Source organism: Serinus canaria, chromosome 20 (genome assembly GCF_022539315.1).
Source record: "Serinus canaria isolate serCan28SL12 chromosome 20, serCan2020, whole genome shotgun sequence".
Classification (NCBI taxonomy): Eukaryota; Metazoa; Chordata; class Aves; order Passeriformes; family Fringillidae; genus Serinus; species Serinus canaria.
Window position 1 is genome coordinate 14,490,693 of NC_066333.1, and position 27,410 is coordinate 14,518,102.

General features: G+C 41.9%; 1 protein-coding gene across 3 annotated transcripts in view; it reads left to right on the plus strand.

The window, feature by feature from the left end:
• PREX1 (phosphatidylinositol-3,4,5-trisphosphate dependent Rac exchange factor 1) overlaps window positions 1-27,410 on the plus strand; it is a 116,133-nt gene that overhangs the window by 33,495 nt on the left and 55,228 nt on the right. For all 3 annotated transcript variants that reach the window (XM_050982097.1, XM_018917463.3, XM_050982096.1), the window contains exons 2-4: window positions 15,456-15,527; window positions 19,751-19,873; window positions 24,636-24,740. In XM_050982097.1, the coding sequence (XP_050838054.1) occupies window positions 15,456-15,527; window positions 19,751-19,873; window positions 24,636-24,740 (300 nt within the window). The remainder of the gene's footprint in view (window positions 1-15,455; window positions 15,528-19,750; window positions 19,874-24,635; window positions 24,741-27,410) is intronic.

The following is a 27,410-nucleotide window of genomic DNA, read 5'->3' on the forward strand; positions in this document are numbered from 1 at the left end:
GCCAAAATGTTCCTGGGCAGTGCTTATGTTGTTACTATCACTTATTTTGTCATGTCAGAGACAGTATTTAATTCTGTGTTAGGTCTAAATTAATCAGTTATTTCAGAGAAAGAATTTAGGCATAATGTAAATTTTAAGCAAGGAACCTCTGCAGTCACTCCTCCAAGGTGCAGGCTCATTAGCACTCCAGTGCTATCTTCTCCCAGGGCACCATGTGAAAACGTGTAAGGAAAATTTTGCCTTTTGTTCACACACCTCACTTCTTCACAGGTCTGCCTGTCTCCTTCCCCCATATTCTCTATTGTTCCTTCTGCTGTTTCTGGAAAAAGCTAAAGGAAAGAAGTTTGAATTCTGGGAAGGAAGTTGTCACTCGTGCTGTACCTCCTTTTTTACCCGACCCTTTCGGATAATTGTGAAAGGTTTATATCGGTATCATGAAATATTCTGATGAGAACAGTGGGCTTCAGTATCTATAGCATGTCTTTGTCCATGACCACCTGTACTAGCATTTTCTTTTTACTTTGTTTCCTGATTTCTGATCAAAGTTTTTCATAATTACCTTAAAAGACTTAGTTCTTGCCCATATTCATATGACCAATGTTCTGTTTGTTTTACAGAGGTGTTTGAAATATTCTAGTGTTTTGCAGAGTTTGCTTGAATCATGCTATCTCTCCCTTACAAATTAGTGGTGATTTATTAAGATTTTGTAGGAAAGATAACAAATCCAAGGAGCACTCAAAGCAGATTTTCCTGAAATAACCCTGTCGTTATTTTATTGCTTCAGCATTCAGACATGAAAAATTAAATACTTTGAAAATAAAAAATGTCAACATCCATCTATGATGGAAGAAAGGCATTTCCTAGAAATGACTCTACTTCATTTGGGTAAGTATAGTATTAGGCCTAGTATTATTTGTTATAGTACTAATGTTATATTTAATTAAAAACAGTGGATTTTGAAGGGAATTCTAGGATAATGGGATGGTTTTGTAAGTAACAACCACCATAATTAACCATCTAGATTCTGAACAATCATTGCTATTAGCTTCCTGCCTCCTGTATGAAGCGTCAGCAGCACTATAATGCACAGGAGGACCTTGGATCCAGGGCCATGGGTTACATCTCAGAAGATTTCTGGCATCACTTTGTGTGGTTCACTCTTTTAAGAGTCCTGCCCCAAATATGGAGTTTGGTTTGTGACAGTTCTGTAATTAGAAGCATTCTTGGCAGCCCCAGGGCAAGGGGTAAGGTAAAGATGAGGTACCAGCCTGCCTTTCCAATCAGTAATTGACAAGGCTTCAGGAGTGATGGGATAAAAGCCATGTAAATTAGCGGTATGATAACGAACCAGAAATCCCATCAGTAGCAAGGGACCTGTCACTTTTAAGGCTGAGGTTAGAACTTCCTAATTCTGTAGAATTATGCCCATGCAATCAGCATGTGCATTTGAAACAGGTGCTTTATTGTACGGTGCCAGTGATAGAAGAGCAGCCAGCCAAGAGTCAATACAGTGAGCAGGGAGTAATTTGTGTGGTCTGTTTCAGACCAAATGGTCATGCATAGCTTTACTGTGGTATTCAAAAAATAAAGAGGTTTAGCACAAGTTCTGTACTTAGCAAACAGTAATCCAGTGCTTTGCTTTTACTGTTTTCTACTCCATTTGCCAGAAGTAATAAAACAAGGAGTAGTATAGGCACTTGTGGGTAATTGCATCTTGCCTTATGTTGCTTTTCAGAACAGTAAGTGAAATCAACAAATGTTTGGATTGCTACCTGGAGGGAGCCAGGAGTCACTGAAAAGGGCTTTGAGCAGACAGCAGCCCTTTACCATTGAGGGATCTTGCAGTGCCTCAAAGACTGTTCTACTAGGGGAGAAATAAAGTCAAAACAAAAATTCCAGGCACCTTACCAGAATATATATATATATATATATATATATATATATATATATATATATATATATATATAAAGGGATTGTAATGCTTATAGGTTCCACTCAAATCTGGAGGCACTAATAGCATGACAAGCTACTATCTTTTCCATTGAACAGATAGTAAGCATCAGAATCATATAATGCACAGCCGCCTAGCTATTGTGGTGATGTGCTCCCAGCTGTGAGGTGCTTTCAGTAGAGCACTGCCCTGAAGAAGAGTTTAGGTTTTTTGGAGGTGCATTGAAGAATAAGTAAAATAAATATAAATACTTCTTGTGACATCCTGTGCTTATTACTTCCTGCTGTGGTTTCTCAATGTTTCTCATGGGTGTTTTGTATTTTGTTTTGCTTTCAGTCCCAAGTGGCTGACAGCAAGAGCAAGGCCCTGTGCTTTGGCATGGCTGTTTTTGTGTTGTCAGGGATGTTGGTGTCAGAGCTTTGTGTTGGTTTTTCAAAGTTCAGTTAAGTGCCCTGGAGGTTTTTTTTTGTCATTTCTTATTTAGCTTCTCTTCTGCTTCCTGCTGTAAGACTAGCAGAGAGTATTCTAAGCTTCCCTCCCCAGAAAACCACAGGACAGCTTTCAGCATCGGTAGATTGAAAAAAGGAAGGTGGGCTCTTCCCAGTTCGGATCAGTGATTCCCAGAGTACAGAGTGCAAGACTCTGCTTGGGCTGTTAGCAAAGAAGGAAGGATTTCAGTTCCAGTTTTCCTCCTGTTTTTGCTTTGTCTGCCATCTGTAGTGCATTTAAACACAGTTCCTTAATTTGGTACATGACTCAAAGAAAAAGGGGCTTGATAAAGGATCCTGTATTGATGTGGAAGTTGATGGAGCATCCAGAATTTCCTGGTACCTTTACTGTGCAAAGACTGAAACAGTTCACTAGAACAGATGTTACCTCTATAAGCTTCTAAACACTTATTCTTAAAAAGCTGTTAGATCGATTGCATTTTCTATGGGAATGACCAACACTTATTTAAAACGTCTGATGTCTAAATTCAGCTTTTTGTGTGTGTTTTGCCTTTTAAGTTGGCTAATGCAGTTGTGCTTAGGTATGCAAATTGGGTGTGTTTTTTTCTCTGAACAGTCAGCTATTTAAGCAGAGTAGCTCTGAAAAGAGATCCACAAATGGAGCTTATTTATAATCCAGGACTTCACACTTTATTTTGTAGAAATAAAATCGGTTAGTGTTTTAATACAAAACTGAGTTGAAACAGACATTTATTTAATTGGCAGAACTTCAAATTCCAGCTTTATGAAGAGAATTCCAAGCATCTGCATAGATGCACCACAAGGCACTGGCAGTCTGAGAGTGTTTCTTTTATTAAATTTTGTGGTGTTATTCCACTCTAAATATTTTATTACAAATAAAAGCCCTGCTCTGTGTGAGCACTCAGTAACTGGCAATCAGCTGAGTTCACAGATGCAATTGGTACTCTTGCAAAGGCTACATTCAATCCAGTGTGTAAATGTGGTAGATGAGGTTTAAAACAGCTATTTGCTTTGGCCCAGCATGCACCTGAGCTTGGCAGCATATTTTGAGGTTTGTTCTTTGGACTGATAGAGATGGATCCTTGGAGGAAGTAGTGTCAGCAGTGTCAGAGGTGACTGGCGATGGACTTGGACTGGGAGCTGCTGCACTGGCAGAAAGGATGAATGGCAGAATTGGCTCTAAAGGGAACTCCGTGTGTGAATTTCTGTGCTAGACTGTAGGTGCTACTAGTCAGTTTCTAATGAAAAGGCAGCTGAAGGGGAAGTATTGCAGAAGAGAAGATGGCAGCCTGAATGAATGGTTTACTAAACTCACCAGCCAGTGCATTGGCATGCAGGCAGTGTGCTTAATGCCCTTTCTTCAGCAGGGACAATTTCTGCAGCTGGATGGAGTGGTGAACAAAATCATATGTAATCCTAACGGCAGCTCTGCAGATGTCAGATACTTACACTGAAAATAGTTCAGTTTTCAGAAGACTGTCCTGGTGATAGGTCCCCAAGTTGCTTTAATAATTGTTTTTGTAATGCAGGGGAGAAAGGTGTGGCAGTACTGAGAAAAGGGCAGGTTGCAGAAACAGGCTGAGAATTGGAGAGATGTTTCCTAGCAATGTAACGCTTCAGATGAAAGAAGGTCAGGTTTTACCTGGTTTTAATTTAAAAATGTCATGATACTTCAAAAAAACTGTTTTGATCACAAAGCCCCTTCTAAAATTAAAATTTTAGTAATTATTTTTAAGGTTTTCCATCTGTTTGCACTTCTGTAAAGAAAGAGCAAGTGTATATACCAAAGCTACATTTTTAGCTTTGCTCTAGACTATGCATAGATTAGAAACACAGCTGCCAACACCTCCCTCCTGCCGAAAGCCAGAACACCAGACCTGGCACCAGCAACAGCAGCGTGGCCTCACAGACCCTCCAGGCCAGTGCGAGGCCATGGGAAGGCTGGGGAGGGCAGTCTGCCTGCTGGAGTCCTTCAGTTCAGGGGCTGCAGCAAGCTTCACTAGCTCAACTTCCCCTTTATGTTTAAAATATAATGGTCTCATTCTTCACTCCGTTTCACAGGAAGCTGGAGTTTAAGACTGTGTGTGATATGATTGTGTTCTGCAAGAACGTGTGTGCAGAGAAGGAATGCCACCATGAGAGAGAGGATTTCTTCAGTCTGTCACAAGAAAACTAATGTATTTGATGGGGAACTATGATACCCAGCTCTGGCTGGCTTGAGGCAGTAGGACAGGCAGTGGTTTTAGACTCTTCTAGCTCTCAGACCTGACAAAATGGCATATTTTCCATTTGTCCAAGAGGAAATGTGACTGCTAAACATTGAGTATTGGGTGCAGTGAAGAGTTTGGGTCTGTCTGGGCACCCCAAATGGGTGTGGTTTTGAGTAGCCTAAATGTTCTAGGTATGTAAAGCTGGGCAGGAACCCTGACCCAGTAAGTTGAGTAAGCTTTCTCACGATATTTCTGAGGTCAGAGCTTGACTCTAGAGCACTCTGCAGTGGCCTTTCGGTCTGCAATGCTGTTTCTGAAAGAGAAGAAGAAAAAAAACCAAACAAGGGCCATGAATGACATTGCTTTCAGGGAGATTTCTAATTTTGTTAAAATGTTGGCATTTTATTTCATAATTAATTAAGAATTTTCTCTTGCCTGTTTTTTCCCAAACAGTCTGTGCTTTCCACTGTGTTCGGCAGACTATTGGGGAAACTCTGAGCCATTCCCACGAGCATGCAGGTGGTGCACGCTTCGAAATGGTGCGGGTTGGTTAGGAAAACCAGCTCCGATCAGCTGCTGGACCTTCAGCCAAACCGTCTGTTCCTGCCCTGGGGTAGTAATAAAAGTGTACTTGTGAGGTTCATTTGTCTAATTCTTTGTTTAAACCAACATGTGAAAGATGCTCTTCGGTTTTTTTCCCCTCTCTTTTTTTGTGTGTAAATAATTGCAAATACATCAAGGCAGATTTTGCATGTGCCGCTGTGCGTGACACCCGTCTGTGTGTGCAAGGGCAGTCACCGGGTGAGGGCGAAGCACGTGCTAAGAAATTGGCAAGTCAAAAGCTGAGTTCCTTTCTTTCCTGTGGTAGGAAGTGTAAATGCACTGTGCTGGAGGTTAGGATTGCTCCTTTTGTTTTCTTTCTCTCAGGGAACTTTCTCCCATCTGTTGCTGAGAGACAATAACCACCGGTACTTAGAGAGACGGAAGCAGCGGCCGAGGTTCAGGGCAGGGGTGGGACTGGCTGCTCTCTCAGCTTAGGGGATTCTCCTGTGGGGAGAGGCCCCGGAGGCTGGGGCAGGGGCGGCTCTGGCTCTCCGCTCCCGGCACGGAGGGGAGGCAGGCCGCTGAGGCAGGCCGCTGAGGCAGGCCGCTGAGGCCGGCCGCTGAGGCAGGCCTCACTGCGGGGAGCTCGCCCCCGCTCCGGGGCTCCGACCCCTGCTGCTGCTCCCACCGTGAGCGAAGCTCTGCTCGTAGGAGCGCCTGTTGGACTGGGACCGTATCGACACCTGCCTCACCGAACAGGCGACCCTTCGCCAGCTGCCAGGGGCCCCAGGGAAAACCCGGGGCCCCTCTCCCGGCCGTGTTCGGGAGCCCGGCTGCTGCTGCTGCCCAGCCCCGCCAGACAGACGTGCCCTGCAGAGGAAACCTCTGGAAGCAATCTCAATGTTTAGCTCCAAAGTCTGATGCTAAAATGGCTTATGAGAGACAATCTTAAGTACATATCATCAGGGCATAGACAGTGTTCCTAGGAAATGAGATCCTGGGATTTTGTTACGTGTTCGCAATGTAGATGAAGTTTGTGGGTCACCTGAGATAATGCTATGCGGGCTTTAGAGTCACAGGTAATTTAGAGCAAGTGTCAGTGAACTGATGGCAGTCAGCTGAACTGGTCTACTTCAGTTAGGTGAAGTCCTAGGCTGTGTTGCAACTAATGAAGAGTATTCCATGGGCTTCAGGGAACTAGATTTAATTTTAAAGTTTTCCTCTGTGTTGTCTATTTAATGTTTAGTGTATTAAGTGTATTTCCATCACTGGGAAAAGAAAGAGTAGAAGAGGAAGATAATAATCTTTCTGATGGCAAAGTTCTTCAGCTTAGATTGTTATCTTGAAATATTACTTGAAGAAATTCTATTTTTTGCTGCAGTTTTATTCATCATCTTGATTTTACTTCTTTTGGATACTGCTTGATGTTTCTAGTCTTTCTGATGCTTTTACCTCCCTCCTGAAAAAAGAGTAGCTGTGTACAGCCTGGAACCTGATTAAACATCCCCTGGTGCTGATAGGATCTTAGTAGTTGGAGCCTCTAATGTAGAACTGGTTGCAATCTGCAGGCATGCAATCTTCACTATGAACACAGTGAATGTAAGTAATATGAGTTGAATCCTGAAAAATGCATGTGTTGTTTACTGGGCCTTTACTTTTGAAACACTTTTGTTAAAATACCATTAAGACTGAGTAGACTCAGACTTGTCCAAATTTATTTCTCTACATAAAAGTGGAATGAAGTAAACCACACTGTTCAACCAGACTTTGTCCTGAAAGCATTTTGAAGAGTGCCATGGTACAGTAAAATGATTAATATAATCTCATTATTGTAGAACAGGGAAAATGACATGAAGAGGCCAGTAAAAGGGAGAATATTCCAAAGGCTTGAGAGAATTACACATGTAGCTTTCTTAAGTTTCTTTTGAAAATCCAAACACATACATTTTCTATTGATATTTGAATGGACTGGAATCTTCCAGGGATAGATATTCAGAAAAGGGCATGGTTAAGCAAAGAGGAGGGGTTTGGGGGGTTTTTTAAGTCTACAATAATGAGATTATTCAAAGTGTTATAGAGATAACATTGTACAGGCGGGAGAGATATGTAGAAATTAATGGTAATGAGTCCTGAAGAATTTCAGAGGTGAGAAATATAGCTTTTTGGGGCCATGAAGTGAATTGGGATCTTCTGACCTGTCTTGAGAATGCAAATATTAGTGACTGGGGGGAGGAGGGACTAGCAGAGGTCAGGGCAATGATAGAGAAGAGACAATGGCCCTTCTGCAGCACCAGCCTGTCTTTCACTTCACAAAAGGTTTTTGCAATTTAAATGAAAACCGCTCCTCCTTCAGAAAGGGATCTCTCTTTGGAGTGAGAAACACTGCGACGTATTTCTCTATGACTTTCCTTCAGTTCCACCTCCCTCCATCAGTCAAAGCATGAATTTGGTTTGACTGGCTTTTTTTCTTGCAGAATTCCAGTGTAAACAGCGGTATGCTGGAAGTGCAGATAATGTCCGGGATCTTTTTAGAGCTTTCTTTGTATAAGACTTTTTCTGTGAAGTGCTGCCAGATCAGCACACTCGATTAGTCCCGGAATACCACCGTGCTGAAAATGTGCGTGCGTGTGAATTTTGCATGCATCAACTTGCAGTGCCCCCATGTCCCTAAGCGTCCATGAGTGACTGAGATGGTCCTGGTTCACTTCTAGAGACGACTCAGTAACACTCACTGCCCTGGAATTTGTATTTGCCGATGCAGTGAGAGTGAGAGAGGTACAGCAGAGGTGGTCTGAGCTAAATTTGTCACCCAGAAAGAGAAAACCTTTCTAGATGGTAATTCGGCCTCTCTTCTTAAGCATCCCTCTAAAACAGTGACTCATCCTCTAAGTTGCTTGTCCATTGCTCTGTCGTAGTGGGAGCCTGGATCAGTAACTCAGGGAAGGCTTCAGCTTTCAAGGGGTGTGAGTAGATGAGGTCAGTCCTCACTTAAGCCCCAGAGATTTATTGACAGAAGCCATTTTGTGCTGGACCTCTGTCAAGAAATTCAAAGTGAGAGGAAAGCAGTTGGAATGTCTGAGTCCTTAAAGCACAGCTGAAAGTCCCCGTGCTGTGCAATGCCAGTATTTTGTGTTTTATTTAACGTTATAGGCAGTGTAACAACGACAAGATAGATATAAGATAAATCAGCCAAGTGTGGTCATAACTGCAGGAATCTTAAAATTCAGGATTGGCTAAGGACAAATCAGAGTTTTGGAATTATCTCAGGCATGTACTTCATATTAGCAGTAGCTGTTTCTCTTATCTAGTATTTAAAAAAATAATCAAGTTTATTTATTCAAACATTTTATTCATACATGCACTTATTAATTAATTTTAAATAGCAGAATTTCTGACTGCTCCTTTATATTTCATTTAGTATTTATTAGCATTCACCATATGTCAGACTAAGAAGTGGGGAAGAAGTTTCAAATTGCCATGATTTGCTTAGTTAATGTTTATTGAATTGCCGGTATGAGTGGTGGTTTTGTAATATGGGTACATGTGTCAATACAATTACAAAAAATACCCATCAGAAGTATACTTCAGGTCAAAGGATCTCTCCCTTGTGACATACCTTAATTTTGCAACTGAAGCTGCATTTCTTTTCTGAAGGTCTTTCCAGTTTCACCTGAAATGGAATCTGCTTATTTTGCAAATATTCATGCAGTCTGCTGCAGGAAGAGATGGTGCCTCCTGTAACTCCTGTGCTTTTGTGTGTGTGAAATGACTGTGCACCTTCTACAGCTCAGACTGCCTGAGCTGTTTGCAGAGAGTGTTTGATACTCCATGATGTGTGTGACTTTTTTTTTTCTTTTTTTTTTTCTTTTTTTTTTTTTTCTTTTTTTTTTTTTTTCTTTTTATTAATCACCTTGGTTAGCTAATAATTTAGTTCCTCTTCAGGGGATAGATTAAAAAAAAAAGTACCAATAAGCTTTGAGGCTTTAAAGCCAGTTTGATACACAGGAAGCCTGAAATTAGGGCAATAAAAGATATTTCTGGTGTTATTTCCTCTTACTAAACACCTCTGTCAATCAGGCAAGTCCCTGTTCATGTGTTTGCTGATGAATTAATTTGCCTGTAGAGCTCAGCTACAACTACCGTGTTTTTGCAGAGTTGCTCCCACTCACAGTGGTGGCTCTATTGTTTAGGAGTATTTTAGTGTAATGAACTCATCAGATGCTTAAGTTCTTCCTTCTTCTCCAGACACTGATAATTTAAAATGTGCTTAATATATATATTAATATAGCAGCCAGTAATTGAGCAGTGAGGGAATACTGGATTGCCAGTAAGAGGTATAGTAATAGGCTCTTTAAAAGTAGTACTGTTGCTTCAGTATTTCTCCATTTTACATGTGTAATGCTAGTAATGTCAAAGGAGTTGCTTCTGATTTCCAATATTCTGACTTAATTTCACAACTGAAAAACCTGAGTCAGGCCCAGTATTCTACATTGTATACTGGTGTTTGCCCAGGACAGCAAGAGATGTTGGAAAACCATTCTTTTGTATTTGCTCAAGAATTATGTCATCTGTCTTTAAAATCCAGCAGACTCTAGGATGGACTGCAGTAGACCTTGGTTAAGCTGCACAGCCCTGCAGGCCTTGGCGGGAGCAGCAGAACTGAAGCAGGGTGAGCCTCACCCCAGCTGAGGCATCTGGATTCCAAGCTGGGTGGTGACCCAAGGCTGTGAGCCCTGCAACACCCTTGAACGGGAATGCCGAAAGATTTGAATAGCCCTGTGCAGTCATTGTTATGTTACTTTGAGATTATTTATTGCATTGTCTTTCAGACCTCAGGTCAACTCAGGTAAGATCTGCATTTAACATGTGGCATGGGGATGCAGGATTTTGTTTCCTGTCATTTGTGTAGAGCTTTAGCTTATGAACTGCTTATCTGATAGAAAGCAAAAGAACATGATCAAAATGACAAGGTTCAAAGCTAATAATTGAGTAATATGAGCAAGGATGCATCTGCTCTTAAAACTTGAACTTCAGCAAACACTCTTTTTAATTTGTCAGACTGTTTCAGTAAAGCTGCAAGGTTCCCAGAGGACCTTTGAGCTGCTTTGCTAAAGAAATACGACTTTTTGGTATGGAGGCAAATTTAGTAGCAAAACTAATTCAAGTGATGAAAAAACCAGGAATTAAAATTACGTTTGCAAGTTCTTGCTCATATATATGACCCTTGTGCTGCAGTTGCAAGGTGAAGATGTTAGCAATGGTCGAATGTTGGAATTTATTGTTCATATTGACTCTTAATTGGTCAGTGTGAACACATTTTCTCAGAAACAGGATGTCTGCACTTGCAAGAAGCTTTAAACAATTGATGGCACAAGTGTAAAGCAATTTATTAATATTAACTCTGAAAATTCCAGGATCATTTAGATCCCTGGACCCTTGTTCTGAATCAGTCCTGATCACTGATGAGTTTAATGAAATTGTCTCACTTTCCTCTTAAGTGCAATGTGACATTCCAGTCAGCTGTTCAGGAAACTGGTTTTACAGGATTGTGCTTTAAGTTGTTCTTCTCCAGCAACACAGGGACCAGTTGCCTCACCACTGTCTGTTTCTGTTCTCCTTTTCATTTCCCTAAGGGGCAGGCACCCTTTGCCTCCCTTGCTGTTTAGTAAGAAGTCTCTTGCTATTTCTGAAAGTTTGAGGAAGTATCTGCCTTAAACATGAATTTTGAGAAGGGGCATGAGCAAACTGTCACTGCCTCATCCCAAGTGTTTGGCTTGTGTTATTTCTGCTATGTAGAAGATGGAAAATACTAATTTTCCCTGGTAAGGCTACAAGCTGAGCTTAACAAGGCTCATATGAAAAGCATTTAAGGGTTATCCCAGTTGCTTCTAGTGTTTCATGCGTGCAACTGTTTCATGTGACAACAACTAACAATTAGCATATTCTTTCTTTAAATTATACTCTGTGCTTTTGTGGTCTAGAGGTGCTGCAAAGACACTAAAAACAATGAGATTTCATTGAAACAGTGGATTATGAGGACTGTGAATAGAAGAGCAAAACACTTTTATACAAAAGGGGCCATTAAAAAGTACTTATTTAATGAAATGAACTTTTATACCTCAATTTCATTCTAGATTTGTAATATGTTTCTGTTAGTCTGTATTGGAAGGAACTTGTCCAACATGATGTGAAGCAGAAAGGAAACATTTCACTGCTCATTCTGAGTTGTCATAGATTTGCTTGAATCCTCCAAGGCTTTGTCGCGTAAAACAAAATATAAATCATGCTTGTGTGTGACATGAGGAGCATCAGCTGTGGCCTGCTGAGTTTGGGAGTAGCAGACCTCTGGGACAGCAAGTTACAGTGCACAAATAAACATTGTGTTACCACAGCAGAATTTTAAACCAAAACAAGTCTTGTCTGGACTGTTTTCCTAATACTGAACACATTAAAATGGAAGATGGGGCCTTTACAATCTTTGTTAGGAGAATGAAAATTGATAAGCCTGGTTTCCCATTTTTTCCCTGCTTTGTGCCATGACCTGTTCTTGTTCTGGATCCATGGGCTCTTCCAGTGCTTCTGTCTTCCTCTGCTGCCCAAACAAACAGCTTGGGTTGCTCAGACCTGGCCCAGTGTGAGCACAGTGGAGCACTCGGAGTGGCAGGGGAGCAATGCAGTGTGGGGGGAATAAGGAGGAAAGATGTCAGCCATCTTCTTATCTTCTGCTTTTTGTGTGTGTGAAATCATTATCCTTGTAAGTCCTGACCAGGGTACAACAAGAAGATGGAAGCAGAGCCTACTTTTGTTACCTGTTCATCAGTTTCAGCTCTTTAGCAGTCTCAGTGATCTGCAGTTGCTTGTTGTTTCAGTAATACCTGATAGTTTCAGAGAAGAGGAAACCTATGGTGTGCCACAGTAGAGATTTCTGCTCTTGATTGCAGTGGAGGGGTGATTGTGATCATCTTGCAGTGTCCTAGGAATAATTTTCATACTTCCAAGATCTCCTAAGAAAGCTGACCGCCATGCTTCCACATCTCCTTGGAGGCTAGTTGCTGCAGAGATTGAAGGTGTTGCAGATGAAAAGGTTTATACTGTGGGGTCCCTGAGAGCTCGTTGTGAAAAATCCCAAGGCCCAGACCCCTTGAATTTATATATGAGTTGTGTAGAGTGTGAAGAGGTTGAAGCAGCATGAGAGAATTTGTCCCAGTAAGTTTAGGTGCCAGACAATGTTTTACCTTTTCAACTACTTCCTCTTCTATAACAAAATATTTTGGAATGTAAATAAGATATAGGCACGGCAGTTTATTTAGTATTCATCCTTCATCACCTTCTCTCTTTTGGCATCACTTTTGTGATGTTCTGGTCCAAATAACTCCGATTTTCCAGCTAAATCAGTAGGTCTCATGAAAGATCATAGCCCTCTCTTCTCCCAAAAGAGTTGCACACTACTTGTGTAATAGATCTTGGAGTCTGTGTCACCAGGGAACTAGAGGGCTAGTGCTTGTACAGATGAGCTTAGACCCTAATAAAACAAGCAGCACAAAAAAATCAGTGGGGAAGTTTGGGAAATGCTGACCTGAATGTCAGAATAACATCTCTGGGAAAAGGGTTGCTTTTTCCAAACAGGAAGTGGTTTGGAAGAAAGTGGTGTTGCCATGTGAACAGGACATGCAGCATTATCTCCGTGAGCTGCTGTTTAATAGCTTGTGGTTTTCATACTTTGAATGACTGTGTTGCAAAAGATTCTTCTTGCACCTCAGTAGGTACTGAAAAATGGGGAACAAACTTGTTCTGCATCCAGTAAGTTTTGTTAATTTTAGGGGAATTGCATTTTGGAAAGTAGGCTATTAAATTTGTAAGACCAAAATGTTTTGTAATTTTCTTGTTTTATTATTACTGGATAGACTACTGTCCATGTGCATGAAGGCAAATCAGAGGCTGTAGGAGTTTTGAAAGACTATCTACAAAGTTGACTGTTTCCCTTCTAAGTCTTTTATCCTTCTTCCTCTCTCTGCTTCTATGCCTTTTTTATTTTTAGTTTGATTTTCCTCTCTTCTTTTCTCCCTTTCTTGTGCTAACATCATGTGGTCTTTTCAGACAACCATCACAGAAAAGCTGTTTTTTAGATTAACAGTCTCCACTTCTTTATTGAGTGGCCTGTAACAGCTAATGTAATTTGCACTTCCTGTCTACAGCTATTATTAGACTTTCATACCGGGACTGACATGTAGGTAACTATTAGTCACCGGTGGAGCTGCTAATTATGTAGATAATTTGATCATTTCAGTTGGATTTGTTGTCTCCAAACGTTTGTGATTAAAGCAAGGAAAATCACTGCCTGACTTACCGTTAGCAAATGAGTGTCTCTAGACTGATGTGCCGCCTTGTATGACTCAGATGCCTGGTTACTAATGCTCAGCTCTCACACCCAGCACTGAAGTGGGATGCAGCAGCTATTCCTCCTGTCATCAGGCATCATGCTGAGCACTTCATCTCAGGCAGTTCCCTGACTGCTGCTGAGTGCTACGGTTCCTGGCCAGATTATTTGCAAGGTGGACTGGCTGGTCCTTTCAAAATAACCCTTCTGTCACTGGCACACGTGTCCTGTTCCTTTGATGCAGGAATCTATTCTTCAGACTTAGTCCCCACAAACTCCTCTGAGTTCTCCATATCTAGCTGGAATCTAGCCAAGATCTTCTTCCTATTTAGCAATACTAGAGGAGCAATGTGGTTATAGTCCCTGAAATTTGTTCAAAAGCGGGTTGAAAATCCAGGACTAAAAACGAGTGTAGGGTCTCTGTGCCTCATTAATCAATGTCTTTTTTACTGGTACCTGCCCTGTAAAGTGTGAATGGCTGATGAATGACAGAGAGCAATGCCTAAGCTGGAGCTGAGATGTGCCCCTTTTAGAGCTGAAAGTCAGAGGAACATGTTCACTGTCTGACAAGCAAAACACCAGAGATGAAGGCATTCCATAAGCTGTAAGTTTGGTTTAGTGACATTGCTTCTTAACAGGTTGTAAGCTGCTGCTGATCCCAGCAGGCAAAAGGGAAAAAGCAAAGGAGGAGTATGCGCCAGCTGACATGGACCTTGCTCAGGAATAGTTCAGCTTTTAAAAGCTTTTTATTATCAAGCTGTAGCAAAGCTGCTTTGTGCCCTAAATAAAGACATGGCCAACTTCCCCTCACTCTCTCAGGTGGGTAAGAGAGGTTCTTTCATCCTTTATCACTGCATTCCCCAGGGCTCACTCCTTTGTGTGGGAGGCAAGTTAGAAACCACTGACAAGACCAGAGAGAAAAGCTCTCTTCCCTTCTTTGCCGTGGTTATGTAGTTTATTGCAGCAGATTCTGTCCTCACTGGCTGCCTTTCAGTCTCTCCTGCAGGTGTTTCCATCTCTGCTGATGCCTGTGCATAGGAAAATCCTCTGCTCTCTTCAGAAGTGCCTTTTAGCCAGTAGTTGCTAAACCTGGAGTCTTGAGATAGAAATCCCATGCCGTGTTCTTTCCTAAACCCTTCCCACTGAATCAAATATGTTTGTGGATGTGTTCAGTGCAAATGCAACTTTTCGGTAGCCAGAGTTTGCTTTTCAGGCTGATACTCAGATCACTGTCCATTTGTTTCTGGCCTAGAGCTTTTTATTGATTTGGCTATTAAAGCCAGAGTTGTGCAGAGCTGAGAGAAGGAGAAACCCGACTTAAGTGAAAAGTTCTAACATTGCTTTGCTGTTTTTTAACCCACTGAAATAAAGTGAACAGGACAGTATATATCACAGCCATTGTCTGGTGATTTCCATTTCCCTTCCCTGCATACTGAGGCTGTTGAACTTGTCTCTAGCCCCAGCTCATGGCTCTTATGTGCCTCATCTCCAGCAGTGTGACTGTCCCTTCCTTGTTACTGCAGTCCCTTGCTGACACACATCTCTGTGTGCCAAACACGCTGCCCCGGGGGCAGAACAGCTGCATCCTGGAGACACAGGAAACCTTCAGAGGAGCCAATGGACCCTGCTGTTGTCTACGGCTAGTAACAGATAATTAAAGCTAAAAGCTTCAACAAAGGGAAGACATTTATTGTCAGGCAAAGCCCAACAGCTTGTAGGAAATGTCTTTGGTAGTGCTTGCATGCAGCCTGGATATCTGTGGTTGGGAGTTCCTAAATGTTTGCATTCTTTCAGTCTTAAAGGTAATCAGCCACACTGTGTCGATGGGAACCTAGAGGAAATAAAAGAATGGAATCGAACTATTATCAAACAATTTGAACATAAATCTTCTTTTATCTCTGCAGGCATTTCTTCACCGGATCCGACAGAATGCAGTGGACAAAGCTGAGAAGTACATAACAGAAGAGAATGTTAAGGTATTTCTTCTGTCTTCCTTGTTTTCTTGGTAGGAGAAGTGATATACAATGAAAGGCTAGAATTCAGGGTTATGAATATCAAATATCCTCTTGTCATATTGATGCTTAATAATAAGTTGATTCCCTAAAGAAAAACTGTCAACATGAGCTCCTATCTGTCAATCTGTTTGCCCATTCTTATAGCTGTCATTTCCAGTAATTTTTCATCTCACCAGCTAATTTTAGTAAAATTTGACAACAGTATAGTGTTGTCAGAAATACTAACTTTTGGCAAGAGATGTGAAATGCTAGGTAGAGCACTGAGGAACCATTTCAATGTATTTGAGAGGAAAGGCAGGGAATCCACAGCCCTTGTCTGTTTTGCTTGACAGTATTCACTTAGCCAATTTGCATCTGCTGTTTTCTACTAATAGAAATTTGATAGGGCTTATGAGAAGGAGGCAGAAATTTTCCTTTGTGTTTTTGTGAAAAGGAATTTGGGTTTTTGTGGGAGGTCTACATATTGTGAGACCCTTGCATGAGGAGATTCCTGAATGAATTTTGCACTGGCAATAGTTAAGGGACGTAGAGAACTGTGAGGTACAGGCTTCTGTAGTGCCTGTGTTCACAGGGGTGCATGTTGTTCATTAATGTCATAAACACACGAAACACTTTCTTGTAGTTATTTGGCTAAAAAACTTACCTTGTACACATACGCGCATGAAACCAAACCCCTCTTCATACACAAACGCAAGTGAAATCCACTGGTGAGTGGGACAGAGCACAGTTTGTTTGCCACTGGATGGTGCTTTACTGCACTTGTGTTTGGTCCTGGAGCTCCTGAATCAGCAGCAGCTTTGCCCTGTGGGAGCTGGGCAGCTGCAGGAGGTGTGTCACACCTGCAGCGCTGCTGCAGCTGGTGCATGTTTCCCCTGGCTGTTTCCCATGCCAGGCTTCCTGCATGTACCAGGTGACCAGGGTTCCAGCCGCACCTTGGCTGTCAGTTCTTGAGGCCAGCACGGTGTGGTATCGGCTGGCTGGCATCAGAAGGGGCTGGGAACAAGACTGCTGGCAGCTTTGTGGAGCTCAGCCTCTTGCTGTCTTCAAATCTGGAAATTTCCACTCTGCAAAAACTCACTGTCCAGCATCTGGAGTAAGTTTGGGGTGGCTGAAGAAAAAGTAGACAAGTGATTAGTGACAGTAGACTTTGTGTACATAGAAGTGTTTAAAAACTAAGCTCTGCATGAAAATAAACTTACACAACTATTTGTTGATGTTGATGACAATTATTCTATCATTTTTCATGTCATCAAAATGAATACTATTTATGACTTCCACATAATCAGATGCAGTGCCTACAAATCCTGTACAGCAGAATTTGTACTTGAAGTTTCTTCATACTCCTCTGGGGAAGTACCACTTTATTTTTGTCTGAAATGTCTGGGGGGATCTTTTTGAGGCCACTGTGAAACCTCATTTATTGCTGTTATTACAATAACCAGCTTTCAGAAGAAAACTTCCCTTCAGTAATAAAAGGTTTATGCCTATTTCTGGAGAAACAGAGTTACAAGGCACAGTTTTCATGCGTCTGTATTTTCCAGAATTAATATTGTCTCCTCCTTCCACCCCCCATCTCCTGCTATACCGAATAATTTGTCTTTCCTGCAGTTGAAAGATACTTGTTTTTTATTTGCTACTCCTTTCTACCACCTAGCTGGTAGAGCCAGGAAAAGCAAGGTGGTGGTGGGACTTCTGATAATCTGCCTGCTGATATTATGTGTCTTGAGTCACCAGAGAGCTGTGAGATGGATGGCAGAAAAAGAGGCTATAAAAGTGATTTGGCAGCTTATGTAAGGAGCAGCCCATCTTTACTCTCTTTCTTCACGTGCAGAAATGCCTAGAGGAAAATACAGGGCCTTCAGGCAGTCACTCACCTCTGGGCAAAAGGAGAAAGTGGTTTTTAAGATAAGTTGGGTTATTGCCTCCAGTATTATTTTGCATATTTCTCCTACAGCTGGTGCTAGGCACGAGAAATTTCACTAATCTTTAGCCACTGTAGCCCTCTCCAGAAAGGCTACACTGAGTCCTGTGCCAGGCCCAGATTTTACAAGTGAGCCAGTGACTAACAGCTGCAGCAACATCATAAAAAATTGGTTTGAATTTATTCACTGCCTCATGTGGGAAAAACTCTCCTGATGTGTTACTTATATGCTATGCTCGCAGCAGGCACTGTTGTCACTTCACTGATAGAGCAGTTTGAGGGCAGTACAGCTTGAGGGTGTGCACAAGGCTGGTAACTGGATTTGGTACAGGAGCCTGTGCAGGCAAGGTCTGTCTGCTGCCTTGATTTTCAAGTGACTCTAACCTGCAAATTCTGCTGCAAGCAGAGCTTTACTGATCACCTCAAAATTCATTAGCTTGCACAGATACTCCTTGGATCAAAAACCACCCCTGAAGACTGCTCCTGAAGGATAAAATCATCCCTGACAGATGTTTTCCTCTTGCTTGTTAATCCCTTTCTGGCACAGCTTCTGGCAAAGCAATGCAGGCAAGGGCTACTGCATCAGCACATCACTTTCAGCCACGTGACAGAACGCTTGCAGGCTCCACTTGAATTAGCACAGGAAGTTTTTAGGGAACAATGAAAGGATCCTAGATCCCTGGCCTTTTTTAGGGTTCAGAGCCAGTTAGTGCAAATTCAGTGTGTTGGAATCTTTCATCTTTTTGAGAACTAGAAAGGAGCTCTGAGGCACAAGTGGGCAATTATGATGGTGCAGAGCACTGCATCCAAGAATTCCTGAAGGGAGAGGGAAGCAAAGACAAGGAAGATAGAACAGGCTCTGCTCTGGACAGGCAGTCAGCTTGAAAGAGGAGTTTGAGATAAATACTCTTTGTGAGTAACGGAAGTAAGGAGTTGAACCTGGCTACCTGCAAAGAGGAAGGTCTTGAAGTCCTGATCTTTACTACCCATGCTAAACCAGACAAACTTGTTTTAAACCAGGAATTGAGGTTTCAGTCCTAACTTTAATGATTAGACTTAATTTACAGATTATTGTTTGTCTGAATTGCTCCACATCACCAGCCACCAGGCTGACTCAGTGCTACATCTGGTGAATAAATTCCACTGCATAAAGTTGAAGAGTTTAATGTTAAAGTAAGGCATTTTAGGAAGTGTTTGGAGATGTTAGGCGTGATCACTTCCCACAGCAAATGCCAGGAAGATGAAGGCTGGTTCTGTCACGCTGCATGCTTTCGGGTCACCTGCTCACTGAGCCAGATCTGAGAGGCTTCTTCCAATGTGAAAACTTACTTGACTGCACTGCAGGTCTTCTCTTTGCAAGTGACATAGTTAAAGCAAAGTGATAGAAACATTGTCTGCAACACGTATATCACTGCAGACTTCAGGATTTACTTTGCCCATTTAGCCTTCTCTCCAGTGGCTGCCAGTGCTGTTTAGCTGTCACCTCACATCAGGACTTCTGCCCCTCTCTAGGTACTATTGCATCTGCTACACGTGGATTCGCACTTTCTTCTCATATTTTGTATGAGAATGACCAAGATTTATAATGTGTTTATAGCATCTTTCACCCTGGTAGTTTATTCCCCTTAGCATACGTATATTCTAATCACAGGGATCATTTAACTGTCACCATTACCTTTTAATACAAGGTTGAACGAGGGGCCTCTTCCCCTCTACATGTGCCTTTTGGTGTCACTGAGGTCAGTGAAAGGGAACTTTAAATGCTGCTCTTGAGGTTTGTGAGAAGTGGACGCTATTCTGTACTCTGGGCAGTGTATGGCTGGATCCATATGGCAGATTTTGTCTCCTATTTAGAGGTAGACCCTTGTGTGTGATACTTTCAAGTCCCTTTCTATCAGAAAGGGATTTCTAATGCAGGGGAAGGAAAGGCAAACTACTCCCTGCTTCTGTCTCCTGCAAAAAGAGTTTGGCCTTGTGGTTCCATTTACCTGGATGTTCTCATAGGAAATATTCTCAAGACATAAAAGAGGTTGCTTGCATTTATCATGCTTAATTTACAGCAGATACTTCAGTAGCAATAAAGATTTTTATAGAGGGCTAGGAAAAGGGCAAATACAGTGTAATTCATTATTTACAGGTCCCTGTCTGAGCTCTGGATCCTATCATGGTAAGTCTAGAGCTCCACAGTATTTTGGCATTAGTACTTAGCAAAAAATGCTGACATATATTAAAAATGAGCAATGTTTTTCTCTTTATATTTCAGATCTTATTTTCTAACATTGAAGACATTCTTGGTGTTCACAAGGAGTTCCTGGCTGCTCTGGAATTTTGTTTGCAACCAGAACCCCAGTCTCAGCATGAACTGGGAAATGTTTTCTTAAAATTTGTAAGTACAATGACTTAATGCTATCTGAAAATACAGTTTCCTGTCATAAGCTCTCCAGCCCCTTAACAAGCCCTAATCTGTAAGGTTTGTAGGAACACTATGACAATGCGTGTCTTGTGTGAAAGTTGTAGGTAGGGTGGGAAAAAACTTGTGAATGAGGTTAGAACAATGGACACCACATCAAACTGAGCAAAATAACAATGTATTTTTAGAAACTCTTCCCTTTCCTGTTGAATTTTTTTATTTTTTTCTCACCCATCTGATCACATTTTATTGCTGAGAATTTGTCTGCTTTTGTTCCAAAAGTTTCAAAAAAGCAGCACAATTTCAAGTGCCTCAGAAACAGTACTCCTGCAGGTGCTTGCCTGGTACTGTGGGCAGGTGTGTGTGATGTTCATGCTCTCTGCCCGTGCAGCCCTGGCAGCAGCCCGGGGTTGAGGGTTGCAGCAGCCGCTCGCTGCCAGCGCTGTGCGTCCTGGCGGGGCTCGGGAGCTTTCCTCACAGCACCCGCTCTGGCCATTTCACCCTGGGAAACCGTGGAGACATTTCTTTGGTCTTTTGTTTTGGGCAGGGTTCTGTTGTTGCAATATGCTCAGAAGAAGTGCTGGAGCTCCCTCAGTGCTGCTTTTTCATTATCATCAAATCACATTGAGTCCTGTGGGGAGCTTGCAGTGAGAAAGTGACATAAGGCCCCTGAATCTTGAATGTATTGGTGTATCCACTGTTGTGATCACCTGGCAAGGTCATTCCTGGTCCTCATTATGAGTCTAGTACTTGTCAGCAGCCTGATGTTAGCAGAGGTGCTTTTCTTTAGAAACTTAGTGTTAAAAATACTTAAAAATTTGGTGAACAGTTTGAGAATTCTTGAAGCATTGTTTTATCCAGACACTGTATTTTTCTATTGGACCGTGTTTTCTCTAAGTTTCTGTGTATCGTATATCCTTGTAGCAATCCCCAGATTCACCATGTGGAGTTCCATCAGACTGCAGTGCTTGGGTCCTCTTCATGAGATTTGTGTATCCTTAATGTCCCCTAGAGTCAGAGGCCTGACTCTTCCTGGTCTGTCTTGGCCTAGAAGAGCCTTACTTGGCAATGATCCGCCAGCCTTCAGAAGTAGAACACTGCTTTTATAGAAGCATGGAATCATCAAGGTTGGAAAAGGCCTTTAGGACCATCAAGTCCCACGTCAACCCAGCGCCACCACCATGTTCACCATTACACCATGTGCCCAAGTGCCACACTGACACCTTTTTTGAATACATCAAGGGATGGTAGTTATGGGCCCAGTATTGTCCCAAGGACCTTTAGTTCAGAAGGATTCAAGTCTTGAGGAACACCTAAAGCAAGCAAGCAGATTTTGCAAGAATTCCAAAAAAGACATTAATGCATATAGTCTTTTTGAAATATTTTAAGAGACTATGAAATGTGCTTGCTCTGATATTCAGGGTGAAAAATTGTTTCCCTTCAGAAGACAGACATTGTCCGCCCTACTGTACTCCATTTGATTGGGTGATCAGAAATTCATTGTCTGATGGTAGGTGCTAGAGTTTATTCTGGAGCTGCAGTGCAGTATGACTGTAACAGAGGTACAGAACATCCTTGAATATTCATTCAAATTCAGTGTACAGCTTTAAACAAAACCAGCATGTGAGACGTGTCTGTAATGTCAGAGAGGGCATGTGGGCTGACTATGGAGTGACCACACCTTGTGAGCACAGGCTCGCTTTTGCAGGGCAGGAAAGGGTGTGTGACAGTGTGTGACTGAGCAGAAGAGCAGAGAATTGCCTGATCCTTTGTTTATGATATTGCCATATTGCTAGAGGTTTGGGGATGTAATAGCTAGAATCTTGTTCTAGGGAAATGTGTGTTATGCTCATTTTTTGGAGCAATGTTGCATGAGTGATCAGTTTTACTGTCTAAATCATCGGGGATGTTGTTTCATTGAGACTTACGTCTTCTGTTTAGGTTTTTGATGTTGACAAGGTTGGTTTCAGCCTGCTTTGAAACAAGAAAATGCCATACCTTGTTAAAGATATGTTCAAATAAAATGTTACAGTTTTCCAAGTGTCTTATTTGCTTTTTTCTAGTCAAAACTGTTTTCAAATTTGCATTAATTTGTGGGCAGTACTAGTGGATCCAAAATAACATGTTTGGAGGTTAAAGACTTATTTTAATCAAACTGAGAACAGTACAGTCTTACTTCTGTCATCAAAACAGAAGGTCTAGCTGTGTATCCAGCAGATTTGCTGAGTTAGGAAGTGCCATTTTTATCTGCTCACATCTCTGACCATAATTGCACTTTAACCTAGAGCAACTGCAGGTTCAGAATTCCTGCGCTAACGTCTGTAATTATGTAACTGATAATTTCCTCACCAGGCTGTGGGAGAGCCTAGGACTGAGTATCACTCAGAGAGGAAATGAAACACTTCAGACATGGAGTAATTTTAAGCATAGTTCTCATATTTGTGGGTCGATGGCATGGGGTACAGCTGGGAGAGACTTGAGGAAAGCACTCTGGTGTGTGTATAATTATTGTTCTGTCTTGAGCTTTAGCAAAAGCATTTTGTCATCATATAAATATAGCCTCCCAAACTCCAGGGCACTCAAAGCTGCAGTCAGAAACCTGAGCAGTGACATTTTGTGGGCACTGATGTAACAGATGATTCTGTGTTAATGGCTGCTGGTTTTAGTGTTCAAGCATGGTGCTTGTGTGCATCCAGGGAGTTGAGGAGAAGTGAGTGGAGATGTGGGAAAAACTTCTATATCTGTTTTACTATGTAACTCTCCTCTTTTTATGGTTGACAACAATCCTGTTGCCTTTTTCCTATTGTATTGTGGACCCAGGCCTGCCTTTTCCTGCATATGGTGGTCAGAAACTTCTGTTTCTTTACAGCTTCCCAGTATTGCACCCCAATAGCAACATGAACAGCTGCTGATGAAGGATAAAAGTCCTGAACACTTGCATTCCATCTCTTTGCACCATACCCTTTGTGGCTGTTGTTTTATTTGCTCTGTACCATTGTTCTTGTGTTTGAACATACACCTATTTATTTTCAGTTCTTTCTTTTGAAGTACAAGGAAAGGAAAAATTAATTAAACCAAACCCAAAAGCATTTTACAGATTCTGAACATTTTACAGATTTATATCTACCATTGAACATCTGACCAGAATGTCAAATTCTCCTAAACTAATAAAAATGCAATTTGTTTTCCTTATGACAATAGCAAAGGGGATACCCAGTGACTGCAGCTGTAGTCCCATGCTAGTAAACTCCTTCAGCTGGCAGTAGTTCTTTGCTTGGATCACTGTGAATGGTCTTAAAAGTAGCAAGATGCTGAAAGTACCTTCAGCTGACACAGGAAGCTCTAAGAGTGCTAGGACTCCAATCAAAACTCAAAAAAATTATCTTCCAAATTCTGGGGATATTAAAAGGTTCAGATAGAATGTTTTCAGACCGGAATCCTGCTGTGAACACAACAGCAAACTCTGGAAGGCATTGGCTACCTGGCTTGGTGCTCTGAGATGGTAGCTCTAGAAAGCCTCACATATTAACCTGCACAGTGCCACACTAATGTTTTGAAATTATTTTTGATATGCAAACTAGCTTGTCTGGGTACCTCCACATGGTGCTGCATTATGGTATAGAAGCTAACCTGAACCAGGAAATCAAGTGCTATCCTGAGAAGCACTCAAAAGTGATGGGTTTTTTGACTTTTGAATAATTAATTTTGCCGAAAGCCTAATACAATCTCATGACCCTCCTTTTATTCTGGTGAATGCAATACTGGAAGCTCTGAATATAGCTGCTGAAAGCTCACCCCTTCCTACCAGCTTTGAGAGGATCAACTCGCCCCTTGCTGTATCTGCTTGGCATTGGAATATTTGTTCCTGCTTCTTTTGTGACTCACTCCAGTGTTTCCAGATATCTAGTGTTTGCAATAGGTTCAGCATCTCTGATCATTTTTAGATAGAAGAAGTTGCACTGTCTTTGAATCTGAAGATCAGTAGAGCAGAACTTGCTGACCCTGACCTGCCAGCTGACCTTCATTTCTTAACAGGGGGTTTCATTCCAGCATGTGCTGGTGGGTGTGACGTCCCAGTGTTAGTAGCTCAATCTAGTTGTGAAGCTACGCTTCCCTTCCTTTACTATCTGTAATATGTTGGTTATTTGGTGTGTATTTGGTAAAATTCTTCCAGTTACAGAATCTGTTATACATATTTGTCTGCTGCTTGTTTCAGAACACAGTAAACTAGCCAACCTACTGGGGCCTGGCTCTCACCCCTTGAAAGGCAGGGGATTTCTTTGTGTTATAGTTCCCCTCCAGATCTCAGAGCTTCTTTCAGGCCTTGGCTCTTCCACCTGGCATTCTTCCTCCTGCAGGAGTGGTGAGCTCCCTTGCTTCTGGCTTTGTTTTGCTTCTGGCTACTTCCATGGAGTATCCTGACGCACATGCGAGTATTCCTGATAGCAAAATCCCTCCTTTCAGGAAAGAATACCAGTGATCTCAGTGGAGCATTAAGAGGAAAAGTGCTGAAAGTCTCAGTGCTCAGAAAAGTCTCTGTTAACTTTCAGCAGTAAGTCAGGAATTAGTGAGAACCTATATACATTACTCACATTATGAGTGTCACACACTTCCTGAAAACTCCAATGCTAATGCCACTTGGAGTCCACCTCTGTTTATAAAGAATTTGGTAGCAGACTGGCAAAATAATCTCTCCAGTGGTGTCTGAGTCAATAAGTTACTTTGTTTTTCCTTGCAGAAAGACAAATTCTTTGTGTATGAGGAGTACTGTAGCAACCATGAGAAGGCACTCAGACTGCTGATGGAATTGAACAAGATCCCCACAGTGAGAACATTCCTTCTGGTAAGCACCTTCTCTAGCACTCTTGACTGAATGATCTGACTTTGCCCTGTGCTCATAAAAGCTCTTTGGTATCCCAGGAATGCTGGGCATTTTGCAGGTATTGCCCACTGCAGGTATGGAGCACTCAGGGTGGAGGGGCACTGAAATCACTGGTGAGTTGAGGCACAGAACTGAGCACTACCAGCAGGAGTGACAGCAGTGGAAACAAGGAAGATTTTCTTTTTAAAAAACAACAGAAAAACCAAGCGCAGATGAAAGGAATAATGCAATAAGTCAGCAGCAAGACTGAGGCTAGTTCCCATTGGATGTGGTCCCCTGCTCAGTTCTCTGACCAATTCACCGTTTGCAGACTCATGAGAAAAATGTGACCTGCTTCTGACACCCTTTTCTCCATGAGTCCAGTTGTGGGCAAGAAGTGTAGTCTGGATGAATTGTATTGAGTGCATCATTGCTGCTTAAATCAAAAGTAACTAACTCCCATCCAAGGAGGGACTCTGGCCATACAGCCGTCAAACATGCCTTAGAGGCTGGGCTGGAAGAAGAATCAGTCAGTGGGCACTGCCTTCTACCTCTGCATTCCTTACTTTTCTTTCCTTTCTTAGTTATTTCTCCTTCTTGCTTTCACCCCAGTTGTGCTTGATTTTTTAATGTCTTGTTTTCTTGACCATGGATGAGTGGCATTTGTAAGGGGGGTGGCACATAGATGAGGGAATAATTTGTCACATCAGCTTTTTTCCTAGTAAATTCTATGAAGTGAAATAGACTGTCTTTCTTGCAAAGGATCTGGTTTTCTTTCTGCTCTTTTTTTTTTGCTTGCTGTGAAAGTTCTGTTCTTTCCCAATGTAGCACAGCAAAAGAAAACTTCCATATAAACATCAGTCACAAGCAGGACCAGAGCATTCCTTTAGCCACAAGATACAGGCCTCAGAGGGAACCCACCCTTGTGCTGTTGCATAGGCAGAGTCTCTTGTGATGTCAGAGTTTTAATGAACCGTATCAAACCATTACTTTGAATTACTAAATGACCCTTACCTTATTCATGAGATTCTTTTGGGGTGCTTCTGCTGAGAGAAACCAATGAGAAAGGTGACGAAGGTGCATGTAAACCCAGTCCTTCCCAACCTTCAGAATGTCCTCCACTTCCACTGTATTGAGAAAGTTTTCTGTTTCTGCTAGAGACAGCAGCTGGCAAACTGATTACAAGGGACAACAAAGATGTCACACTGTCTTCTGTGGCTTGCTGCAGCACCTGAATCCAAGAGACTTAAAATTGCAGTAAATGTGGGAAGAAGGGCTGCACTGATGTGTCTGCTTAGCTGTGGTGCTGTAGTTTCTTCCAGGCCTCCCTTCCCTTCTCTGCCTCCCAAACCAGTGCTACAATGCTACTATGCAGAGAAGGCAGCACTGAAGTACAAAGCTTTACTTGTGAGGATAGATTTGGCCCAATTGCCTCCTCACAGCTGCTGAAACATAGAATGTGAGAATGTGTTTGAGAAGTCAATAAGTGTTAAAGGGCAGTTATGAGCCCAGAGCTAGAGGGAGGGCTGAAAGAAGAGATGGCAAGGACTGAATCACTTGAGACTTGGAAATTGGACAGGGAGCATTACGAGCTGGGCAGCCAATGCCACAGATCTAGAATAGCCTGGGGACAGGTTATTTTACAGACAATTGTCTATAAAAAATACCAGTTAGGACTAAAAGATTTAATGCATGATGCCTGTGAACATTCCTTGAAGAAAAAAATTGAAGAGCTACAGCCAGAAAGCTCACTAAATTTCAGAGTGTGTCTGAGCCACAGCGCGTTTTTCACAGGGGAAAATACTACTGGTGATGTCCCAAAGCAGGCACTTCTTGGCTGAACTGCATTTAAAGTTTGACTTCTGTGTGTACAGGACAGGTTTGCAACTGGAGTGACTTTTGGAGCAAAGTCCATGTTCATGGTTGAGCATAGGAATGTGGACATAGTTTATCTGAAATAGACTTGAAGGCCACCTGAAGTTCCAACCTGTCTCTAGCAGCAACCAATAGTGGAATCATCAGGGAATGTGTAAAAAGCTTACAGTAGGGCAGTATTGATTTGTCACAAAGATTACAGATTATTGTTACCAATTAAGGACAGTTCAAGTACTATAAGGGTTGTTTTTTTCCCCACTGTCATCCCCTGTTCTTAAACTCCCTTTCTACATCAATCCTGAGAAATGAATTTCCATAATCTGTTGAGAAGTTCCATCTGTGCTAGTTAGCCAGCCAGTGTGCCCAGGCTGTTTGTTCAGCTGTGCTCAGGCATAATGTTTTGCCAGAGAATTGGTGGATGTTATGCAGATGACTAATTTGTTTCAATTCCAGTTCAGTTCAAACATAACAATTGGGCTAAAGTTAATTACATGATTACTAGTTAGTAGGCTTTATTTTAGCCTTCAAGAGTTTTCTGGACTGACAGTATACAACTTTACATAGTGAACAAAGATAACAGGTTGTATCTGTTGTGGGGGTCCTAGATGGACCATTATTTTAGATAATGGTCCATCTAGGTTTGCTGTTTGCCATCATATTGTTAGAATAGTTTTTGAGTCACCAGCTGTATAGTATTTCTCTGAGAAGATACCATTCTGCACAGCCATTGTTATCCACCGAAAATTTTATTTTGCTGATGTCTGCAGAACTTTGCAG